At 39.2% G+C, this 20373-nt stretch overlaps 2 protein-coding genes across 2 annotated transcripts; one reads left to right on the top strand and one right to left on the bottom strand.

Annotated features, from left to right (window-relative positions):
- Positions 1-3787: 3787 nt before the first annotated feature.
- LOC135214347 (arrestin homolog) lies at positions 3788-11202 on the top strand. Its single transcript, XM_064248564.1, has 6 exons — positions 3788-4014; positions 8543-8906; positions 9095-9388; positions 9490-9633; positions 9791-9920; positions 10205-11202. The coding sequence occupies exons 1-6, from the start codon at positions 3909-3911 to the stop codon at positions 10295-10297; spliced, it is 1131 nt and encodes a 376-aa protein (XP_064104634.1). The 5' UTR covers positions 3788-3908; the 3' UTR covers positions 10298-11202.
- Positions 11203-12332: 1130 nt separating this feature from the next.
- LOC135214346 (apolipoprotein D-like) lies at positions 12333-19206 on the bottom strand. The gene is made up of 4 exons (XM_064248563.1): positions 18984-19206; positions 18358-18445; positions 17617-17736; positions 12333-12710 (listed from the first exon to the last, which is right to left on the bottom strand). The coding sequence occupies exons 1-4, from the start codon at positions 19107-19109 to the stop codon at positions 12472-12474; spliced, it is 573 nt and encodes a 190-aa protein (XP_064104633.1). The 5' UTR covers positions 19110-19206; the 3' UTR covers positions 12333-12471.
- Positions 19207-20373: the final 1167 nt, after the last annotated feature.

Raw genomic sequence — 20373 nt, 5'->3', positions numbered from 1 at the left:
AATAATGATGTTCTAAAGGGTCCACAATAATACAAACTGTTAAGAGTCCGTGTATAATTTTTAAGACTTTACAAAAAGCTTTCGAACCCTTCCCCGGGTTCATCTTCAGTCCTAATAAACAATTGGTTACAGCATATACAGAGGTGAATTCAAAAACAAGAGTCGTTGAAGATCGTTTACACCGGTCGTTAGCTCGTTAATGGACCAGGTGATGAAGAAGAGGGCAGTTAACTCCAACTAGGTAATTTCCTCTCCCCTATCAATCCTTCTGGCTGCAATTCTTTTGTCAAAGAAGACCCATTTGTTAATTCTTATATTACTAGTATGTTTTTAAAAGATTTTAACTGTAGGACAGGCTCTGTTTTTCCCTCTCCTGATGCTGCTTCCGCCTTGCCTCTCCCTGTCCAGGTAACCGCTGCCCCAGGGGAGTCTGGTTACGGTGCCCAATCTACGCCCTCGAACGAAGGACTTCCTGCAACGTTGCAACAACCATTGCGGAGATCCAACAGAATTGCAGCCAGAAGGATTGATAGGGGAGAGGAAATCCCCTAGTTGGAGTTAACTACCCTCTTTCTTCATCACATGGTCCATTAACGAGCTAACGACCTGTGTCAACGATCTTCAACGACTCTTGTTTTTAAATTCACTTCTGTACATGTTGTAACCAATTGTTCATTTGGACTGACAATGAACCCAGGGAAGGGTTCGAAAGCTTTTTGTAAAGTCTTAAAAATTATACACGAACTCTTAACACTGTATTATTTTGAACCCTTTAGAACATTATATATACTCTCGCGATAGAGAGTTTTTCCCTAATAATAATAATAATAATAATAATAATAATAATAATAATAATAATAATAATAATAATAATAATAATAATAATATATACAGAGGCTCAAGGCGATACTCAAATCAAAACTCAACCCCGGAAATATGATAAAAGCCATAAACACATGGGCAGTGCCAGTAATCAGATACAGCGCAAGAATAGTGGAATGGACGAAGGCAGAACTTCGCAGCATAGACGAGAAAACGAGGAAACATATGACAATACGCAAAGTACTACACCCAAGAGCAAATACGGACAGACTATACATAACACGAAAGGAAGGAAGGAGGGGTCTACTAAGCATAGAGGACTGCGTCAATATCGAGAACAGAGCACTGGGGCAATATCTGAAAACCAGTGAAGACGAGTGGCTCAAGAGTGCATGGGAAGAAGGACTGATAAAAGTAGACGAAGACCCAGAAATATACAGAGACAGGAAAATGACAAGCAGAACAGAGGAATGGCACAACAAACCAATGCACGGACAATACATGAGACAGATAAAAGAACTAGCCAGCGATGACACATGGCAATGGCTAATAAGGGGAGAGCTCAAGAAGAAAACTGAAGGAATGATAGCAACGGAACAAGATCGGGCCCTAAGAACCAGATATGTTCAAAGAACGATAGATGGAAATAACATCTCTCCCATAATAGGAAGTGCAATACGAAAAATGAAACCATAACCAACATAGCAAGCGAAAGTCCGGCACTTGCACAGAACCAGTACAAAAAAAGGCATGATTCAGTGGCAAAAGCCCTCCACTGGAGCCTGTGCAAGAAACACCAGCTACCTTGCAGTGATAAGTGGTACGAGCACCAACCTGAAGGCGTGATAGAAAACGATCATGCAAAGATCCTCTGGGACTATGGTATCAGAACAGATAGGGTGATACGTGCAAATAAATCAAGAAGAAAGTATTACTCATTGATGTTGCAATACCATGGGACACCAGAGTTGAAGAGAAAGAAAGGGAAAAAATGTATATGTATCAAGACCTGAAAATAGAAATAAGAAGGATATGGGATATGCCAGTGGAAATTGTACCCATAAGTATAGGAACACTAGGCACGATCCCAAGATCCTTGAAAAGAAATCTGGAAAAACTGGAGGCTGAAAGTAGCTCCAGGACTCATGCAGAAGAGTGTGATCTAGAAACGGCTCACATAGTAAGAAAAGTGATGGACTCCTAAGGAGGCAGGATGCAACCCGGAACCCCACACTATAAATACAACCCAGTCGAATTGGAGGACTGTGATAGAAAAAAAAATAAAATTATAGTAATAATAATAATTAGAGACACTACGCTCCATATGTCTAATCAATGGTACTGACGAACCAGCTAACATGATGTTTTAAGATGAATTAAAATTCCATCTTTATCGGTATACAAAACAGTTTCTACACCACTAAATGTCACTCACTTCTAGCTTTCCCAAATCCCTTTCAATTCAGCCTTCTTCTTCTACTTTCTGCTCACTAGAAGGGCTTCCACGAGCCAAGATCTGCTGAAGAACTTCCTCCCTGGAATTTTACGGATCTTTGGCTACCTTGGAGTTTTTGTCGGTATTCAGCTGAGCCTAGCGCGTAGGTACTTAGTCTTCTGATGACTCCAGAACCCCCAATGTGCCCAATATGGCTCCATACTCCCTTTGCTGAAGTCCACGTGGGTCCTATTAGCTGACAGTATAACTTAATATACTTAGTTTAATGCATGCTTTAGGTATGAATAGATGGGACTAGAACATATACAAGAGAATCAAACGCATTTGTAGTCTAATATAGTTATTTATTTACAAAATGTATACCAATGTATATACTGACACTTTAAAATCGAATATACACAGATATCCAGAGATCATGTCCCATACCCTCACAATGTGGTTCTCATACCCCCAAGGGGTACGGATACCCCCCTGTTAAGAACCCCTGGTCTAGAGAATTCTAGTCAAATGCTATTTTTATTTGGGAATTTCTTCTTCTCTCTACAGAAAATAAGAGGTTGAAGTAGTCGAAGTCCAGAGGAGGAGGAGGGTGACGACATAAACAGGAAAAGATATTATTATTATTATTATTATTATTATTATTATTATTATTATTATTATTATTATTATTATTATTATTATTATTATTATTATACACAAGAGAAACGTGGTGTTCATTTGAAAGGAGTTACAGAAGATAGTAGAAAAAAAAGAGACCAGTCATTAGAAAATGAAAGAAAAATGTAAATCAATGAATTAATAGATAAATTGAAGTAAAAATCTCAGTGAATTACGAGAATACAAAGCGAATTGTTTGATGTAGTTGCACAATATAATAATAATAATAATAATAATAATAATAATAATAATAATAATAATAATAATAATAATAATAATAATAATAATAATAATAATAATAATAATAATAATTTTTTTTCAAAATAACTGTATCTCTTTATTTCACCCATAAGTAGATTGTGCGTCTTCAATAATTGAAGGACTAGTCAGTTTTTTTATCGTTATATATATATATATATATATATATATATATATATATATATATATATATATATATATATATATTATATATATATATATTACTTTTGGAGACGACCAAGCTTTTTAAAAAGCCTGCTTTTGTCTTCGTTGTCATTCTAGACAGAACTAACCCTACGGTATAGCAAGGTCTCTTGCCCTAAAAGTTAGCCTGTAATCTACAAATCTCATGACGCATCCATAATCCATTACTGGAAGCTCTTTTTTTCGAACGCTTACGTAACCGGAGTAAATTCACGCCACGTGTCTTGGCGTTCACATGACCAAGGGGAGAGAGAGAGAGAGAGAGAGAGAGAGAGAGAGCTTTCTGTACTCAGCAAACCTAACGTCCCTCCCTCCCTCTGATCCAATTAAGTACGATCCCCCGATCGCTAGACCTATATGCATATATATACTCCCCTCCGAAGGAGACACTCGTCATTCCTCCTGACAGTACGAAAGGAGAGAGAGAGAAATAAAGTGCTAGGCTCACTCAGGACCTGCAGGTATTACTAAAAGCAAAGAGGGCCGAGGTATATACGCCAAAGAATTCAAGATGGTGCAGTTCAAAGTCTTCAAGAAAGCTTCTCCCAACGGCAAGCTGACTATCTACATGGGTCGCCGTGATTTCGTGGATCATGTGTCGGCTGTTGATCCCGTTGGTGAGTAACAGATCTTATAGCTTATAGTACTATAGGCCTTCTGTCCAACTTCTCTGAATTCGTATAATTCTAAAGTCTCGTCAATAGGTCTAGTACTGTGTTTTATTATTATTATTATTATTAATATTATTATTATTTTTTTTTTTTTTTTTTTTTTTTTTTTTTGCTCTATCACAGTCCTCCAATTCGACTGGGTGGTATTTATAGTGTGGGGTTCCGGGTTGCATCCTGCCTCCTTAGGAGTCCATCACTTTTCTTACTATGTGTGCCGTTTCTAGGATCACACTCTTCTGCATGAGACCTGGAGCTACTTAATTCAGCCTCTAGTTTTTCTAGATTCCTTTTCAGGGATCTTGGGATCGTGGCCTAGTGCTCCTATGATTATGGGTACGATTTCCACTGGCATATCCCATATCCTTCTTATTTCTATTTTCAGATCTTGATACTTATCAATTTTTTTCCCCTCCTCTTTCTCTTCCTCTTCAACTTGGTTTGTCCCGCCCACCCTGGTATTGCGACATCAATGAGTGATACTTTCTTCTTGACTTTGTCAGTCAACGTCACGTCTGGTCTATTTGCACGTATCACCCTATCCGTTCTGATACCATAGTCCCAGAGGATCTTTGCCTGATCGTTTTCTATTACTCCCTCAGGTTGGTGCTCGTACCACTTATTACTGCAAGGTAGCTGATGTTTCTTGCACAGGCTCCAGTGGAGGGCTTTTGCCACTGAATCATGCCTCTTTTTGTACTGGTTCTGTGCAAGTGCCGGGCATTCACTTGCTATGTGGTTTATGGTTTCATTTTTCGTATTGCACTTCCTACATATGGGAGAGATGTTATTTCCGTCTATCGTACTTTGAACATATCTGGTTCTTAGGGCCTGATCTTGTGCCGCTGTTATCATTCCTTCAGTTTCTTTCTTTAGCTCTCCCCTCTGTAGCCATTGCCAATTGTCATCGCTGGCTAGTTCTTTAGTCTGTCTCATGTATTGTCCGTGCATTGGTTTGTTGTGCCAGTCCTCTGTTCTTTCTGTCTTTCTCCTGTCTCTGTATATTTCTGGGTCTTCGTCTACTTTTATTAGTCCTTCTTCCCATGCGCTCTTTAGCCACTCGTCTTCACTGGTTTTCAGATATTGCCCCAGTGCTCTGTTTTCAATGTTGACGCAGTCCTCTATACTTAGTAGTCCTCTCCCTCCTTCCTTTCGTGTTATGTATAGTCTGTCCGTATTTGCTCTTGGGTGTAGTGCTTTGTGTATTGTCATTTGTTCCTGGTTTTCTGATCTATGCTGCGGAGTTCTGCCTTCGTCCATTCCACTATTCCTGCGCTGTATCTGATTACTGGCACTGCCCATGTGTTTATGGCTTTTATCATATTTCCGGCGTTGAGTTTTGACTTGAGTATCGCCTTGAGTCTCTGCATATATTCTTTCCTGATCGTGTCCTTCATCTCTTGGTGTTTTATATCCCTCCTTCCATTATTCCCAGGTATTTGTATCCTGTCTCATCTATGTGTTTGATGTTGCTCCCATCTGGTAGCTTTATCCCTTCAGTTCTCGTTACTTTGCCTTTTTGTATGTTGACTAAGGCGCATTTTTCTCTTCCAAACTCCATTCTGATGTCCCCAGATACAATCCTTACAGTCTGGATTAGGGTATCTATTTCCTTGATGCTCTTACCATACAGCTTGATGTCGTCCATGAACATCAGATGGTTGATTTTGTTGCCTCTTTCTTGAGTTGGTACCCGGCATCCATCTTCTGTAGTACTGTCATGGGAATCATGGCTACTACGAAGAGTAGTGGGGACAGTGAGTCGCCCTGGAAGATCCCTCTCCTGATATTAACCTCTGCTAGTCTTATTCCAGAGCTTGTAAGTATTGTATTCCAGTTGCGCATTGTATTTTTGAGGAAGCTGATGGTATTTTCCTCTGCCCCATATATTTTCAGGCATTCTATTAGCCATGTGTGTGGTATCATGTCGAAGGCTTTCTTATAGTCTATCCATGCCATGCTTAGGTTGGTTTTCCTTCTCCTACTGTTCTTCATTACCATTTTGTCTATCAGGAGCTGGTCTTTTGTGCCCCTACACTTCCTTCTGCAGCCTTTCTGTTGGTAGGGGATGGTGTTTGTCTCCTCTAGGTAGTTGTATAGCCTTTCACTGATGATACCTGTTAGTAACTTCCACATTATTGGTAGGCAGGTGATAGGCCTGTAGTTACTGGCTATATTTCCCTTACTCTTGTCTTTTTGTACTAAGGATGTTCTTCCTGTGGTCATCCATTTGGGTGCTTGGTGATTTGAGATACAATGCTGGAGTTTGTTCTGCTATTCGTGGGTGTAGGGCCTTGAAGTTTTTGAGCCAGTATCCATGGACTTCATCGGGACCTGGGGTTTTCCAGTTTGGCATTTTCTTTAGTTGGTGTCTGACTGTGTCTGTCGTGATCTCTGTGAATCTTTGTTTTATTCTCCCTGTTTCTTCTTCCTTGACTTCCTGGAGCCATGTTGCATGTTTGTTGTGTGATACCGGATTGCTCCATATGTTTTCTTACTTGGTTCGGCTTCAGGAATTTCTGGGTGGTTGTCTTCCCCTCTTAGTTGGCTGTATAGTCTTTTCTGGTTGGTTCCGAATAGTTTGTTCTGTTGGTATCCCTTATTCCTGTTCATGTACCCTTATTCCTGTTCATGTGTGCTTTGGCCTTAAGCCTCTGTTTTACATCTTCTATTGTGTTGTTTAGTCCCCTCTCTTGTACTTTGTATTTCTCGTTGAGTTCCTCCCTTGTTTTCTTGCTTCTTAGCCTTTTTTTCTGCCATCTCTTTCAGTTTACTCAAGTCAGATCTCATCACCATGATTTGCTTTTCCAGGCGCCTTTTCCAAGGAGGTTGCTGTTTTGGTTTCTGTTGGGTTGGTTGTGACGGTGGTGTTGGTGTTCGAATCCCCATCAGTTCTGCTACTAATCTTGCTCCTGCATATGTCAAGTTATTTGTTTCTGTGATACTGGTGGTGTGTATTAGGCCCATTATTTCATTGACCTCACTTGTTTTCTCCCTTAATTTCTTGGTGTTGTAGGCTTTCATGGAGGGGATCTTTGTTCTCTCTGTATCTGTCTCCATCCATTGTCTAATCTTTTCTACCCATTCCGTCCTCTCTGTTACTTCGTGTGTCGTTGTTTGATACTTCATCCTCCCTGTCGTCTTCTGTGGCATCGTCTCTCAGTTCGTCTTCGTGTAATTCGTTGTCGTGTGACATTTCCCTTTCCAGTTCTTCTCTTTCTGTTGGGGAGAGCCAGTTCTTTTTCTTTATGTTCCTTACTTGGTCTGCCAGCCTCTGCTCTGTTTGGGGGGTGTTATTCCTCTCATTCCAGATGTTGATCAATCTTCTTCTATATCCTCTCTCCGTCGGGTTGCTTCTGATGTAGCATCTCCATATTTCCTTATTTTCTTCTCTTGTCCATTTCTTCCTTTTTGCCTCTGTAGCTCCAATCTCAGGCTGTTGATTACCTGGTTGCCGGACGAAGCTCCTCTGTTGCCAGAGGTTCCATTTACGTCGTTGACGTTTATTCCTTCATTTCTTTCCATCATTGCTGAGTTTTGCTATTTAACCCATAGCTGGACCCTACCCCATCAGGGATAGGTACTCATTTACAGCTGAGTAGACTGAGGAAATTATGGTAAAGATCCTTTCCCAAGGAATCAACGCCGAGGAGAGCGGTCACCCATCCAACGACTGACCAGCCCCAATGTTGCTTAACTTGACTTAAGTCTATTGAAGACCTAACCAACTCCTCCACGGCGCCACATATTATTATTATTATTATTATTATTATTATTATTATTATTATTATTATTATTATTATTATTATTATTATTATTATTATTATTATTATTATTATTATTGCTTTCTCGGTTCTAAAGCATTTTCTAGGCCTAAGTTCTATCTTTTTCATCTCGTTATCTTTGCGCATTGAAAATTATTCCTCTTCTCCTCAGCTTGATTCCTAGTCAGGGTCGTTTTCAATACGTTTACTTTTATTGTTACATTTAGAATATGATATTATTAATAATGTTGCTTTGGTTTTGCCAAATATAATTGCTCGGTTTAAGAGCCTAGTTGTTCTTTTGTTCATGTTTAATCAAATGAAGGAGTTTTTTTAGTCTAAATGCTTGAATTTCCATGAGTTTTACAAAAAAAGAAAATAATGAGTGAAAAGTGTCTAGTTATAGTCATAAAAAACTTTCAATATTAAATTTTTTTATCTACTTCAGTTTTGGACAGCTATTTCCTCTTTCTGAAAGATATGCTGAAAAGTATTTGGGAAGATAAAAACCTGTTAACCAACCTGATATATCAAGATGATTTTTCGTTATAAGCTTTTAACCGTTGAAAATATTTTTCATTCAAAAGAGCTTTTTGGATTCTGTATTATCCGAGGCTCCTTCGTCATCCTCTTCTATGATTGTAAAAGATATCTTCAATCTTGTTACAGTTTCTTGATTCTTATACAGTTGTGCCGTTCATTTCCCTCAACAGATGGCGTCGTGGTCATCGACCCAAGCTACCTCCAGGGGCGCAGGATCTTCGGCCAGCTCGTCTGCAGCTTCCGATACGGCCGAGAGGAGGACGAAGTCATGGGCCTCAACTTCCAGAAGGACCTGTACTTGGCGTGCGAGCAGATCTACCCACCCAAGGAGGACACGGAGCCCACGAAGCTCCAGGAACGCCTGATCAAGAAGCTGGGCGCAAACTCCTACGCCTTCACGTTCAAGATGCCCGAACAGGCTCCTCCTTCCATCACCATCCAGCCCGGCAGAGACGACGAAGGCAAACCCTGCGGTGTTGAGTACTACATCAAGGTTTACGTGGGAGATAATGCTGAAGATCGTAGCCACAAGAGGTGAGGTTAACCGAACATTCTGGTCTTTAGCTAATTATTTATGTAGTAATCTACGATTCTGTGTTAGGAGTTCTCTCTATATACCTTCAGAAAGCAGTCTTGAAATGCCAATTGTATTTAAAGATAAGTGGGAAATGGTATGACACTGTTACTGATCTCATAAACTGAACCTCACTACCCTCACATAGGTCAACAGTTCAGTTGAATGTTCGTCGCATTCAGTTCGCTCCAAGCAAATCTGGCCGTCAGCCCACCACCATTGTCCGCAAGGACTTCCTGATGAGCCCTGGTGAACTTGAGCTGGAAGTGTCCCTCGACAAGCAGCTTTATTATCATAACGAGAAGATTGCCATCAATGCCACCATCAGGAACCACAGCAACAAAACTGTAAAGAAAATCAAGGCCGCTGTCCAGCAATCTGTCGATATCTGTCTGTTCAGTGGTGGACAGTATCGCAGCAATGTTGCCAGTGTTGAGACGCAGTAAGTTTCTTTCATACTGTTTATCATGTTGACGATATGACCATGAATGCTCTCCTGTGTTTTTGTGTAAAAATTGTTAACGAAGATGTTCTTGCCCCTAGGGAGGGTTGCCCAGTTACCCCTGGATCCGCCCTTCAGAAGGTGCTGTACTTGACTCCAACGCTCTCATCCAACATGGACCGCCGTGGTATTGCCCTTGACGGTCACCTCAAGAACATCCACACGAACTTGGCCTCTTCTACTCTGTAAGTTCGTTTAGGTTGACTACAGTATCCATAGATGTGCAATTGTTATCTAGTAACTTATACACACATTAGAAGATTAAGGCAATGACTGATCTGCTACCCAGTCCGTATCCACAACCACCATAGACAAAAACTGAAGACATCCTTTCTTTTCCAGCCTGGCCAATCCAGAGAACCGTGACATCTTCGGAATGGTCATCTCATACACCGTTAAGGTCAAGCTCTACTTGGGTGCCATGGGCGGTGAAGTGACTGCTGAGCTGCCTTTTGTTTTGATGCATCCCAAGGTAGGCAACTTCTAAACACTGATTAATGTAAAACTTTTGCCTTTGCTATTTTGGGAAAGTGGTAGATTATTGAAGCTAGTAGACTTTGAAGAGCAACTAATCTAGGCCATATCTTGTCAGTACACTGTCAAATAGTTTTAGATACAGCAATTATCAGAAGGCAGAGGGGATATTCTTATCACATACCCTATAGTGAACAATGGTTGGCTTTGATATATTAACACAATCAGGATTCTAAATCACATGGCGTTGGTTTGAAAATGTCTTTTCTTTCCCCTGTCTAGCCCGACATGAGAGCTCTGATGCGTTCTGACAGCCAGGCTCAGGTGGAGGCCTTCCGCTCTGAGAGCATGGGAGCCTCTGTTGACCAGGACTAAGAACACCCGCAGTTTTGAAGGGAAAACAACCCCAGAAGATGGAAACTCTTTCGTCATTACCACGAAGACAAATTAGTTGTTCGTCATCAAGAAATGAAAACTTGTCTTTTCCATCAGAGAGAGACTGCGTATTCTACCTTCCTGAATTCTGTAGTCTCCTTCTTCAGTGCAGAGGGGTTGTTTCATCTTTGAAAATTCCATACTTTCCCTCCATGAATTACCTAGCCCAAGTTATATGCCATGAAATCCCCTTTTAGAAAGTTGTTGAAAGCCCTCGTCCTCACATTCCAACAATTTCTTTACAAAAGTGAATAAATTATCTTTTCTGTGATACAGTTCTAGAAAACACGGTTCTAGACCATTCGAACGTCCAATGATGGTTTGGGTGTTTTCTAAGTGCTACTTCTAGATAGAAAGTGCAGCCAACAGGACTACTGTGAAATCGAAATTAGAAAAATGCTGGAAATGGAGTCCAGTGTTTTTCAGGGTGAATGGACCATTGAAATCGTGCATTTTTTTGCAAAAAGTGGCCAACTTATGGACCGATGATGTCTTTAAAAATATTGAAGTTTGCTCAAACGAAGCTTTCAAGTGGTTTGAAGAAACAAATTGTATTAAAAAAAAAATTTTTAAATATGAAAAAAGTGCTGTTGTGAAATGAATTCGAAGATCTTTTGCATTTTTTTTTTTTTTTAGGCCAAGGTGGTATTTTCAAACTTTGATGTCTGAAAGAATTTTAACAGCAGGTGAAAATTGTCAGTTTTGACTGTAGACTTCTGTCTAGCTTATGGATTTTTCATTTATTTGTCAATTGTGTTTTCCTTTGACTCCTGTCAAAATGATTGGTAGATGTTATATACTTACTAGATCTAATCAAATAAAACTTTAGATCCCAAAATAAACAACATATTATTCAAATTGCAACCTTGTTTAAAGTTATCAAGCAGGTTTAATAATTATCACTGGCCTAGGTTACGGCCATCTTTAGGCCTAAGTTACAGACATATTTAGGCCTAGGTTATGGCCATCTTTAGGCCTAAGCTACAGACATATTTAGGCCTAGGTTACGGCCATCTTTAGGCCTAAGTTACAGACATATTTAGGCCTAGGTTACGGCCATCTTTAGGCCTAAGTTACAGACATATTTAGGCCTAGGTTACGGCCATCTTTAGGCCTAAGTTACAGACATATTTAGGCCTAGGTTACGGCCATCTTTAGGCCTAAGTTACAGACATTTAGGCCTAGGTTACAGCCATCTTCAGCCATAGGTTATGGCCATCTTTAGCCCCAGGTGATGGCCATCTGTAGGCCTAGGCCATGGCTATTTTAGGCCTAGGTTGTCAGAAGGGTCAATCCATTTTTGTTTGAATAAAAAAAGAAAAACTGGAAAAGTCACAGATGCTGAATTCCTCAGAGACGGTCAGTCAGTACTTTTGGTTGGGCGACCGTATATGGGCCTGGATTAGCGAGCAACGTCGTCACCAAAGCAAAATAGGATTAAAAGCTTGGCCTTTTAGTTGCCAGCAGTTTTTTCCTGACTTATAATCCTGAGTTGCCAGTCCCAATGGCCTCTGCACATAAAAAAAAAATTAAGACGAGAGAATACAGGTCATTGTGTCACGCTCCTGAGGCGGTGGTCTCTGTACTTACATGGCTTCTTCAGTAATCGTATCAGACCATCACTAATTCTTCTTCCGTTCCATTTCTCGCCAGGTATTATAATAACATAATAATAGAGCTACTTTTAAACAAACTACTACTACTACTTTTACTGCTTTGCTGTTACCAGTACATACTGTTGTAACGGGAAATGCCGAAAGAGAACGGTTATTGAAAAAAGGAAAAATAGATTTACAAAAATTAACGCATATTGATGAACTTGATAGCTTCTGTCACCAAGAATGACTTCTTTTATTATTCGTAGTCGTAAGAAAAGCATTATAAATACACCACCTTTTGAGTCTAAAAGGTGTTGGGTACGTATGTAAGCATGACAAAAGGTAAAAAATAAAAGGCTAATAAGACCAAAAAAAAAAACAGAACAATCAACTTTATCGAAGACTAGTGACGTACATTACTGAAATGAAGAAACGAGAAAGACACAAATACATTTAACCAGAAAAAGGAAACAGAGAAAAAATCGCAAGCAACATCTCTTCGGAACACCCTCCAGTTTATTCCTGAGGAAACTCGCAAGGTTCCTGCATCGTCTTGATGAACTTTTTCGTGTCGATCCCCCATGTGTCGAAGGCGTTCAAGGCCACCACCATTTCCTCCAAAGTTAGCGTCTTCTCCCGTCCCAGGATCCATGCTTGGTCGATGTGTCCTACGCCCAGGAATTCTTGGCAGGAGTACACAGCAGCGTAGGAGTCGTAGTCTGTGTCTAACACGTTGTAGGTTCCGACGAAAGGAACTGTTGTTGGAGAAGAGGTGTAAGAATATGATTGGTTTTTAATATTAAACCCGGTAGGCCTATAGGCCTACTTGCAACCGCACGGGTTATCGACGCTTGAAGCAAACACTTCCTGAGAGTAAATGAACGAAATTTTTTGAATAGGTCTCTCAAAAACATTTATATTTACCAGTTACAAACATCCAGTGAATCTGAAAAGGATTTAAGCCCATGTATTCAGCAATGGGCAGACCTCATTCATTTATGAACTATACATTCTTGTAGTTTTTTTTTGCATAACTTTGAATAACGATTTGAAAATTGCCTCGATCATTTCCTTTCCGCGTTTTCAGTTCATGGGGCTACTTTAGTTTTGCAGTATTAAAAAAACAACTCTTCAATATCTCTGTTATATGAGAGAGAGAGAGAGCTTTCTAGACCGCTAAAGTGACCGAAGTTCCTTTCCAAAGCCAGAAATAAGGAAAGTAGCCTCGGGACCACGAGAGAGATGACGTACGAGCGTAATCTTGTTACGTGATTAAATTGAAGACGTCTAACTGCCGCTCCCTCCCTCTTCTTCATCCCAGCGATGGCGGGAGGTCGAGACGCGTGCCGTATACCGATCACGTTTATTAATAAGGAATCGATCTTATGCAAAATAGATGGTCGCCTGGCCTTACGTAGTAACTAGCAAGCAAGGCTATAAATTATAGTAAGGATACTGATGAAGTAAGAAGAAAACCATAATGAAAACGTACATGAATGAACTACGAGGACGAGGGAGAGTTAAATATGAAACAAGCGAAGGAGATAAAATTGCATTCGTCATGACGGCGACGAAATGAATTTTACGTAACAGACATTTAAAACAGAAATAAAAAAAAAAAAACGCCAAGTTATGATACCATGAACCATAAAATCGTGGCACGAATAATTCCATATTTCATTAGACACGCAATAAACATTTTCAAAGTTTATTGCAAGTGGCAATAAGGCAAACTTTACAATGACTTTGACTCGTTTATGCTTGTGCGAGTTCACAAACACACATACACTCATATGGAATCCTTCCAGAAGTTTATAATTGCTTATTAATCGAGATATATGGCATTGTTTATGTTTAGGTTTTTCAATATGGCAAGATGTACACTCGACAAGAAAACTGAAAATAGAGTTTTCATTAGCTTTCGTTCATCCAATTTCCCATTTGCTTTTACTGAAAAGACATAATATCGCTAAATTTACTCTAGAATATGAAAATATACTGCAAATTATATCATTTAAGTTAAAACTGCAAAACAAAACCGTTAAAATACTTAAAAACACGATAATGTCCGAAGTAATTGGAATTTCTCAGATGGATTCGTTCATAGAGATCTGGTAGATAGAATGTGAATTTCTGATTTTAGTACTATGTATCACGACGACAATATTTACTCGTTTTGCTACATGAACGGGTATATATTGCATCATCGTAAGTGGTGAATGCAATTATTTTAGTTTCTACAAACTTATGTTTGTATTCCAAAGCGATTAAAGTTAGCTGACGTCAATGGCACTTAATGTTGCGACGGCTAAGGTAGGTTGAACAAATCTATAACTGATTCACTTAAGGTAGATTCTCGGATGAGCCTTATTCTTACGAGACGTTTGTTTGGTGGCCGCTGATTGGCTGGTACCGGGAGGTAGGCAGCTCCCAGCCAATCAGCGGCCGCCAAACTAACGTCTTGTAGGCATAGGGATCACCCAAGAATCTACCTTAAGTGAACCACTTATAGTTGCAACTACAAGGGCGCTTTCTATGATGTGAGGAGGAGCCCTAGAACTTCGAGCGGGAAAGCGCAAGTCACTGGATACTGGCTAACGTAACGGATTTCACACTTTGATTACTTTGACGTTGACATGGATCGAATGCCAGTTGCTGTTTACAAAGCTACTAACTTTAAACATAAATCTTAATCAAGGTTAAAGTAGCATGTCAGCTCAAAGATTTTCTGGCTATATGCTCCCATCACAAAGCAGTTCGTAGTAGCCTACAGCCCTACACGACTTCATTTCTTTGCCGCGAGGCTGAAAGATCTCCAACGATATGAAACTTCAATTGCCTGTGCAATACAAATTGAGTTATTTGTGGTAATAAATATTTTTACTTAACACAGCTTTTTTCGTGAATGATTTGTGGATGAAACCCGATTTTCAAAAGTGAAGACTATATCAAGAGAGCAGAATGATCGCACCGTGTCTAAAATTTTTCACGTCTTTTTACAATCTTTGAATGCTACGGCAACTGTCGAATGTAATCAAGATTAGGGTATGAATTTCTTAGAGAATTAACTTGAATATTATGATCCTTCAAATTTTATCTAGCATAGTGAAGCACGATCTTGGCAGCCATATCATATCGCGCAAGCATAGGCCTATCGATAGAGATAATTAATTCATTATATTATCTTCTGCCTTTCCCCGTCACAAGTCCGTCACCAGTACTATAATTCTCTCTCTCTCTCTCTCTCTCGCTCTCTCTCTCTCTCTCTCTCTCCACTTCTAAAACATACTTTAAAAATATATATATTACCGCTCAATCTCCCAAAGAAAATATAATGAAATTGAGTAGTTATAAATAGGCCTAAGCTTTCACATGAGCAGATTTTGCTCCCCTCTCTCTCTCTCTCTCTCTCTCTCTCTCTCTCTCTCTCTCTCTCTCTCTCTCTCTTCTCTCTCTCTCTCTCTCTCTCTCTCACCCCACTTTTGAAACATTTGAAAAAATATTATCACTTAATCTCTCAAAGTAAATGTAATGAATTAAGTATCTCTATCGATAGGACTATGGTTGCGCGCTCTCTGTCTATCGTCATAATATTTCATTCTTTACTGTATTGTTCCTGTCCAAATTTTAAAACCCTTTCTCTCATTGTTTAAGATCCTTTTTCAATTAGGTATGAATTTTACGTCAGTTTAGTGTCAAAGATTACTTATAAATAAGGTTTCACAGTAGGTTTTAAAAAAAGATGATCGATATTCTACCCTGAACTGACGTTACCAAACCAACATTAACGAATACTATAGAGCCTGTTTCTACATTCAAGTATAAATTATTATAGGACCTAAACAGAATCTTTATGGTGTAAAGTTGATGGAGATCTAGAAAGCAACAAACGCTATTATTTTGAAGCTCCTCCCCCTTTCAAGAATTGCCAGGTGTGGCATTATTGAACAATATATGTCTGAAGATTTAATAAACTGTATCTTAACTTTCCTTGCCGAGTGTACATTTACCAATAAATGACGCTGACGTGAGTCTCGTCTTCGGTTGTTGTTTTGGTTTCTGTAGTATCACAGTTCACTTTTTTCCTTTTGCTGAGCCACTCGTCACTCTAAATACACATTTTCGCATTAGGATCTGTAGATCTTATGTTAATTAAGTGATTGCGCGGTATTATGGCCGTATTTATGAAGTAGATATTAGTTTATTACTCGCCATAGACTTCCAAGTTCCTTGCCATAACTTCCATGTGACTTGTCGTTACCTTTTAAGACTGACGTCCCCAGTAATTATAAAATCACAATCAAGAGCCAGTGAAAGGTCGGTAAGTAATATAATAGTTTTAATTATTCAGGGGGAACTAGGAGGTCAAGGAACACCAAACCAGGTCAGGATATTGACCTGTGTAACTTTGAAGGGATTAAGTAATGCTACGAAGTAGGCCATGATAAATTACGTATACCATTCATTGTCAACTTTTGTTTTTCTCTTATTATGTTTGTTGTTTTTTAAAGGACCTTTTTGTGCTTTTCAAGTTTGTTAGAGACTACCCAGACTTTTTTGAAATTTTACTCTTTCAACGCTTGATTGACCATTCCATTTATGACTGCCTTGTGTAGAGATGATAGGCTAGATTGTATTTAAAAAGGCTCATAGGGTAAAATACTGAATGGCCGGCCTCTACCGTAGCGCGACCACCTTCTCCAAAAAGTATACTTTAATACGTCCTGTAACCCAGGGTAGACGTTCGTCAAAAGCCAGTGTCCGTAAAAGCAACACCTAGAGACCTCTACTTTCCTCTCGAAGTAGTTTTTTTCTCCCAAGTCACAAATTAAGAATAGAATTTATCATTTTCGGGAAGGTGGTCGCGCTGTGGTAGAGGCTAGGTAGCCATTCGGTATTTTACCCTATACCAATCATTATGGGTATGTTAATTATGACTTACATTACATGACAAGATGTTATGACACATACCCACAGCTTTGGATGTCACAGATGTGGGACCATTCATAGTTTTGAAATTGCTAGTGCCCAGTTGTTCACATTTCTGCCCACAAAATAACTCATGAACAAGCAGATGGATTTGCATTGAATTTAGTGATACCATTTCTTGGGTGAAACACTCAAATTGGTTAATATTTAGTGGGTATTTCGCTGTGATAGGTTAATATTTAGTGGGTATTTCGCTGTGATAGTTATTTCATATATTCAAGCTTCATGTCCAGTAATAATCTTTGCCCAAAATGCATAGCATAAGATGTGCAGAGCCTGATAATTAATCTGTGAAGTAAACTATATAGTCTCACTGGGGTAAGAATTGGCATGGGTATGTGTTATGTGGGTACTTTGTGGTAGTTGCATGTTCATAATACATAGATATAAATATTTTGCAGATTATATATATATATATATATATATATATATAAATATATATATATATGTGTGTGTGTGTGTGTGTGTGTGTGTGTGTGTGTATGTGTGTGTATATATATATATATATTCTCCTGGAGAGGATTTGTTTCTGGGTGAAAAAAGAGAGAATGTAAACAACTTTATAAAATCAGGAAATATATGAGAGAGAGAGAGAGAGAGAGAGAGAGAGAGAGAGAGAGAGAGAGAGAGAAAACAAAGCAGACCAAATATAAAACTCGACCCTAGTCTCACCTCCTTCTAAGTGCAGAGCAAGTGTTCCCTGTTGGGAGGTCGGTTCGACGAACCCGAATATCTCTACGAGATTTCCGTTAGCGTCCAATCCGGCGTTGTGGACTCCAGCGGTTCCGTCTCCTGTTTAAATGGGCGGAATATAATAACATATAAAAATGAGTAACGAGTTATCAATTTAAAAAGTGAATTGATTGTGAATCAGTGTTCAGGTACTACAGATCATAAGTATATTTATTCCCAGACAGTCATTCTGGATATGTGCTCTGGAATTTCATTTCATATCAGAAGCATTTTTGGAATAAAAGTCCCCTCACTCTCATTGCTTGCGTGTAGTACCATCTCTTAATATAATCATTTCAATTATTTAATGTCCAAACAGAATATTGCCATTACTTATTCGCTCTGACCGTGGTCCAGATTTTGCCAAACTATTTTTCAAGGCCATGAATTCAGTTTGATACGTGACAGAGCTCGAACAAAATGTATATGTAAGCAATATAGCTAGGGCCTTTGATGTAGTAGTGTTAGCATAGTACATTTTCCCAACCGCTGCCCACGAACATAGGCCTACTACGTACAGTATATATTTCTGGTATGAAAGTGACGTGGAGATCCAGTGTATATGTATATGTCATTGTGTTTGTCTATTTTGTTTTTATTAACCACAATATCCGTGTAAAATCTATCTCCTCACCATTTTTTAAAGGACTACTTTCCACCGCGTATGTGCATGGTACTAACCTCTGTCACTGTACTCGGCGTAGTTACACGTCTGTCCGGTTTCGTATGGCATGGGGAACCTGGCGATCTCGTACCATTTGCCTAAATACTATATATAAAAAAAAGGAGAAAATAAAGGAATAAATATACTGTCACTTAAAAAATATTATTCTTTTTTTTTTATGTCTGTAGGGCTCTGAGTTATTCCTTTAGTAGGATGTATCTGTATTTAATAATTATTTTTTATGTATATGGGAATTTTAATAACTCTTTACGACCTTATTAAATTTTGCACTATGGAGGTTTACATTTAATAACCGACCGTTATAATGAATAAAAACTGGTCATTAATCACAGTATATCAATGACATTAAGAGAAGCGACAGAATATCGAAAATACTTATTTTGTTTTTACACAGTTTTTGTAATTACATATATTATTCCATGACTCAGCCAGGCAACTGGCTCCATTCTATCCCACTGAACTTAAGCCAGGAGTTGCTCATTCTTTTATTCAAATGAACTCCAATAATATTCTTCTGGAAGCTTGAATTTCAAGTCATTGGCCCCTTTGGTGGTGGGCTTGTTCCATACGAATAGGGTTCATTCTGAATAGAAAGAAAAAAATTATAACCATTTTTACTTACGTATTCCACCGTGAAATCAGTCATGGGGTTAAAGCTAGGGCAGTGCCCTGGCACAATGGCCTGTGGTGGCACAGTCCCCCGTGCCCAAGCAGCCCCTACAATCAGGGAAAGAATGAAGAAATTCATGATGGCGGATACCCACTCCGAAGTATAGCGACTGGCTGACGGTTGACGGTCGTCTCTTTCTACTGCATTTATACACACCCGCGCACCTATACGCCGAGGTTGTCAAGGGCCTTTTGTAATGCGTTTTGTAAGGCGTTGCGCAACTTTTTTATTTTTTTCCTTGGGAAGTGAACATCTGCCCTGTTTCCCTATCTGTTATGTCTCAGAAATAGAGACGGGTTTTTATTTTATATAAGTGCTGGTTTGAATGTCAGTTATGGTACTAGATATACGCGTATTCTTATAAGTGAGGCGGGATTAGCACTGAATGACCCCGTCGACTATGACTGTTGATAGATAGATAGGATAGACAGTTTCGGCCTAGCGCTGGGACCTATGAGGTCATTCAACGCTGAAAGGAGAGGGGAAAAAAAACTCAAAGCAGTTGCACTGTGAAACATTGTTAGAGGAGGGTGAAACACAGACGAAAGAATATGAACGGGGTTACGGTTAAAGGAATAAGAATGGTTGCAGCTAGGCCTATAGGCCGAAGGGACGCTGAAAGAACCTTAAGTAATGACTACAGTAAGCCGCGTGAGGTCCACTGACGGCACTACCCACCATACTGGGATCACTCCCACCCCCACCCCCCAAACCCTATCCTGACAGGAAGGGCAGAAAGTGTCATAGTGCTTGAATTGACAGGCCAAATGTCATCGGTCGTCATCATCACTGATTTTCATACAAGTATACATATCAATCTATAGGCGGCTTTTCTGCACAAATTCGTGGGTCCTGAGAGTACCTCCCCCCCCCCCCCGATACATTATATATATATATATATTATATATATATTATATATATATATATCTATATATATATATAATATATATATAGATATATATATATATATATATATATATGTATATATATATATATATTATATATATATATATATATATATATAATATAAAGACAACGCCCCTCTAAGAAATATAGTGACTTTACCACTGTGACGTTTTGCCTAGCCAAAATTGTGCCTTTATTTATTTTTACATTTTTCCTGTGACTATTACCGCCCACATCCCATCGATGCTAGCAGGCCCAGTACCACACACCACCCACGTCCCACCCCCCACTCCCCCCGCCCACCCAATAAGTAAAGTCTGATAAGGCTGCCCTAGTTCCCATGATGCTAACTTGCGGTGTATATGTAATTATGCTATTTATTTTATCTTTAAGGTGGCCGGGTACGCTTAGCACTACTTCTTTTCAATTATATATT

Source organism: Macrobrachium nipponense, chromosome 45, assembly GCF_015104395.2.
Source record: "Macrobrachium nipponense isolate FS-2020 chromosome 45, ASM1510439v2, whole genome shotgun sequence".
Classification (NCBI taxonomy): Eukaryota; Metazoa; Arthropoda; class Malacostraca; order Decapoda; family Palaemonidae; genus Macrobrachium; species Macrobrachium nipponense.
This window is presented reverse-complemented; position numbering and strand designations above follow the sequence as displayed.

What these genes read in the sequence shown, in the direction of transcription:
- LOC135214346 (XM_064248563.1), bottom strand. Translation starts at nt 19,109, where the DNA reads ATGAATTTCTTCATTCTTTCCCTGATTGTAGGGGCTGCTTGGGCACGG. An exon ending in CTGATTTCACGGTGGAATAC is followed by an intron (nt 18,446 to 18,983) that starts GTAAGTAAAAAT and finishes TTTTATATATAG; the next exon opens with TATTTAGGCAAATGGTACGA. An exon ending in TGCTCTGCACTTAGAAGGAG is followed by an intron (nt 12,711 to 17,616) that starts GTGAGACTAGGG and finishes CTCCAACAACAG; the next exon opens with TTCCTTTCGTCGGAACCTAC.
- LOC135214347 (XM_064248564.1), top strand. Translation starts at nt 3,909, where the DNA reads ATGGTGCAGTTCAAAGTCTTCAAGAAAGCTTCTCCCAACGGCAAGCTG. An exon ending in GTCGGCTGTTGATCCCGTTG is followed by an intron (nt 4,015 to 8,542) that starts GTGAGTAACAGA and finishes TTCCCTCAACAG; the next exon opens with ATGGCGTCGTGGTCATCGAC. An exon ending in AACTTGGCCTCTTCTACTCT is followed by an intron (nt 9,634 to 9,790) that starts GTAAGTTCGTTT and finishes TTTCTTTTCCAG; the next exon opens with CCTGGCCAATCCAGAGAACC.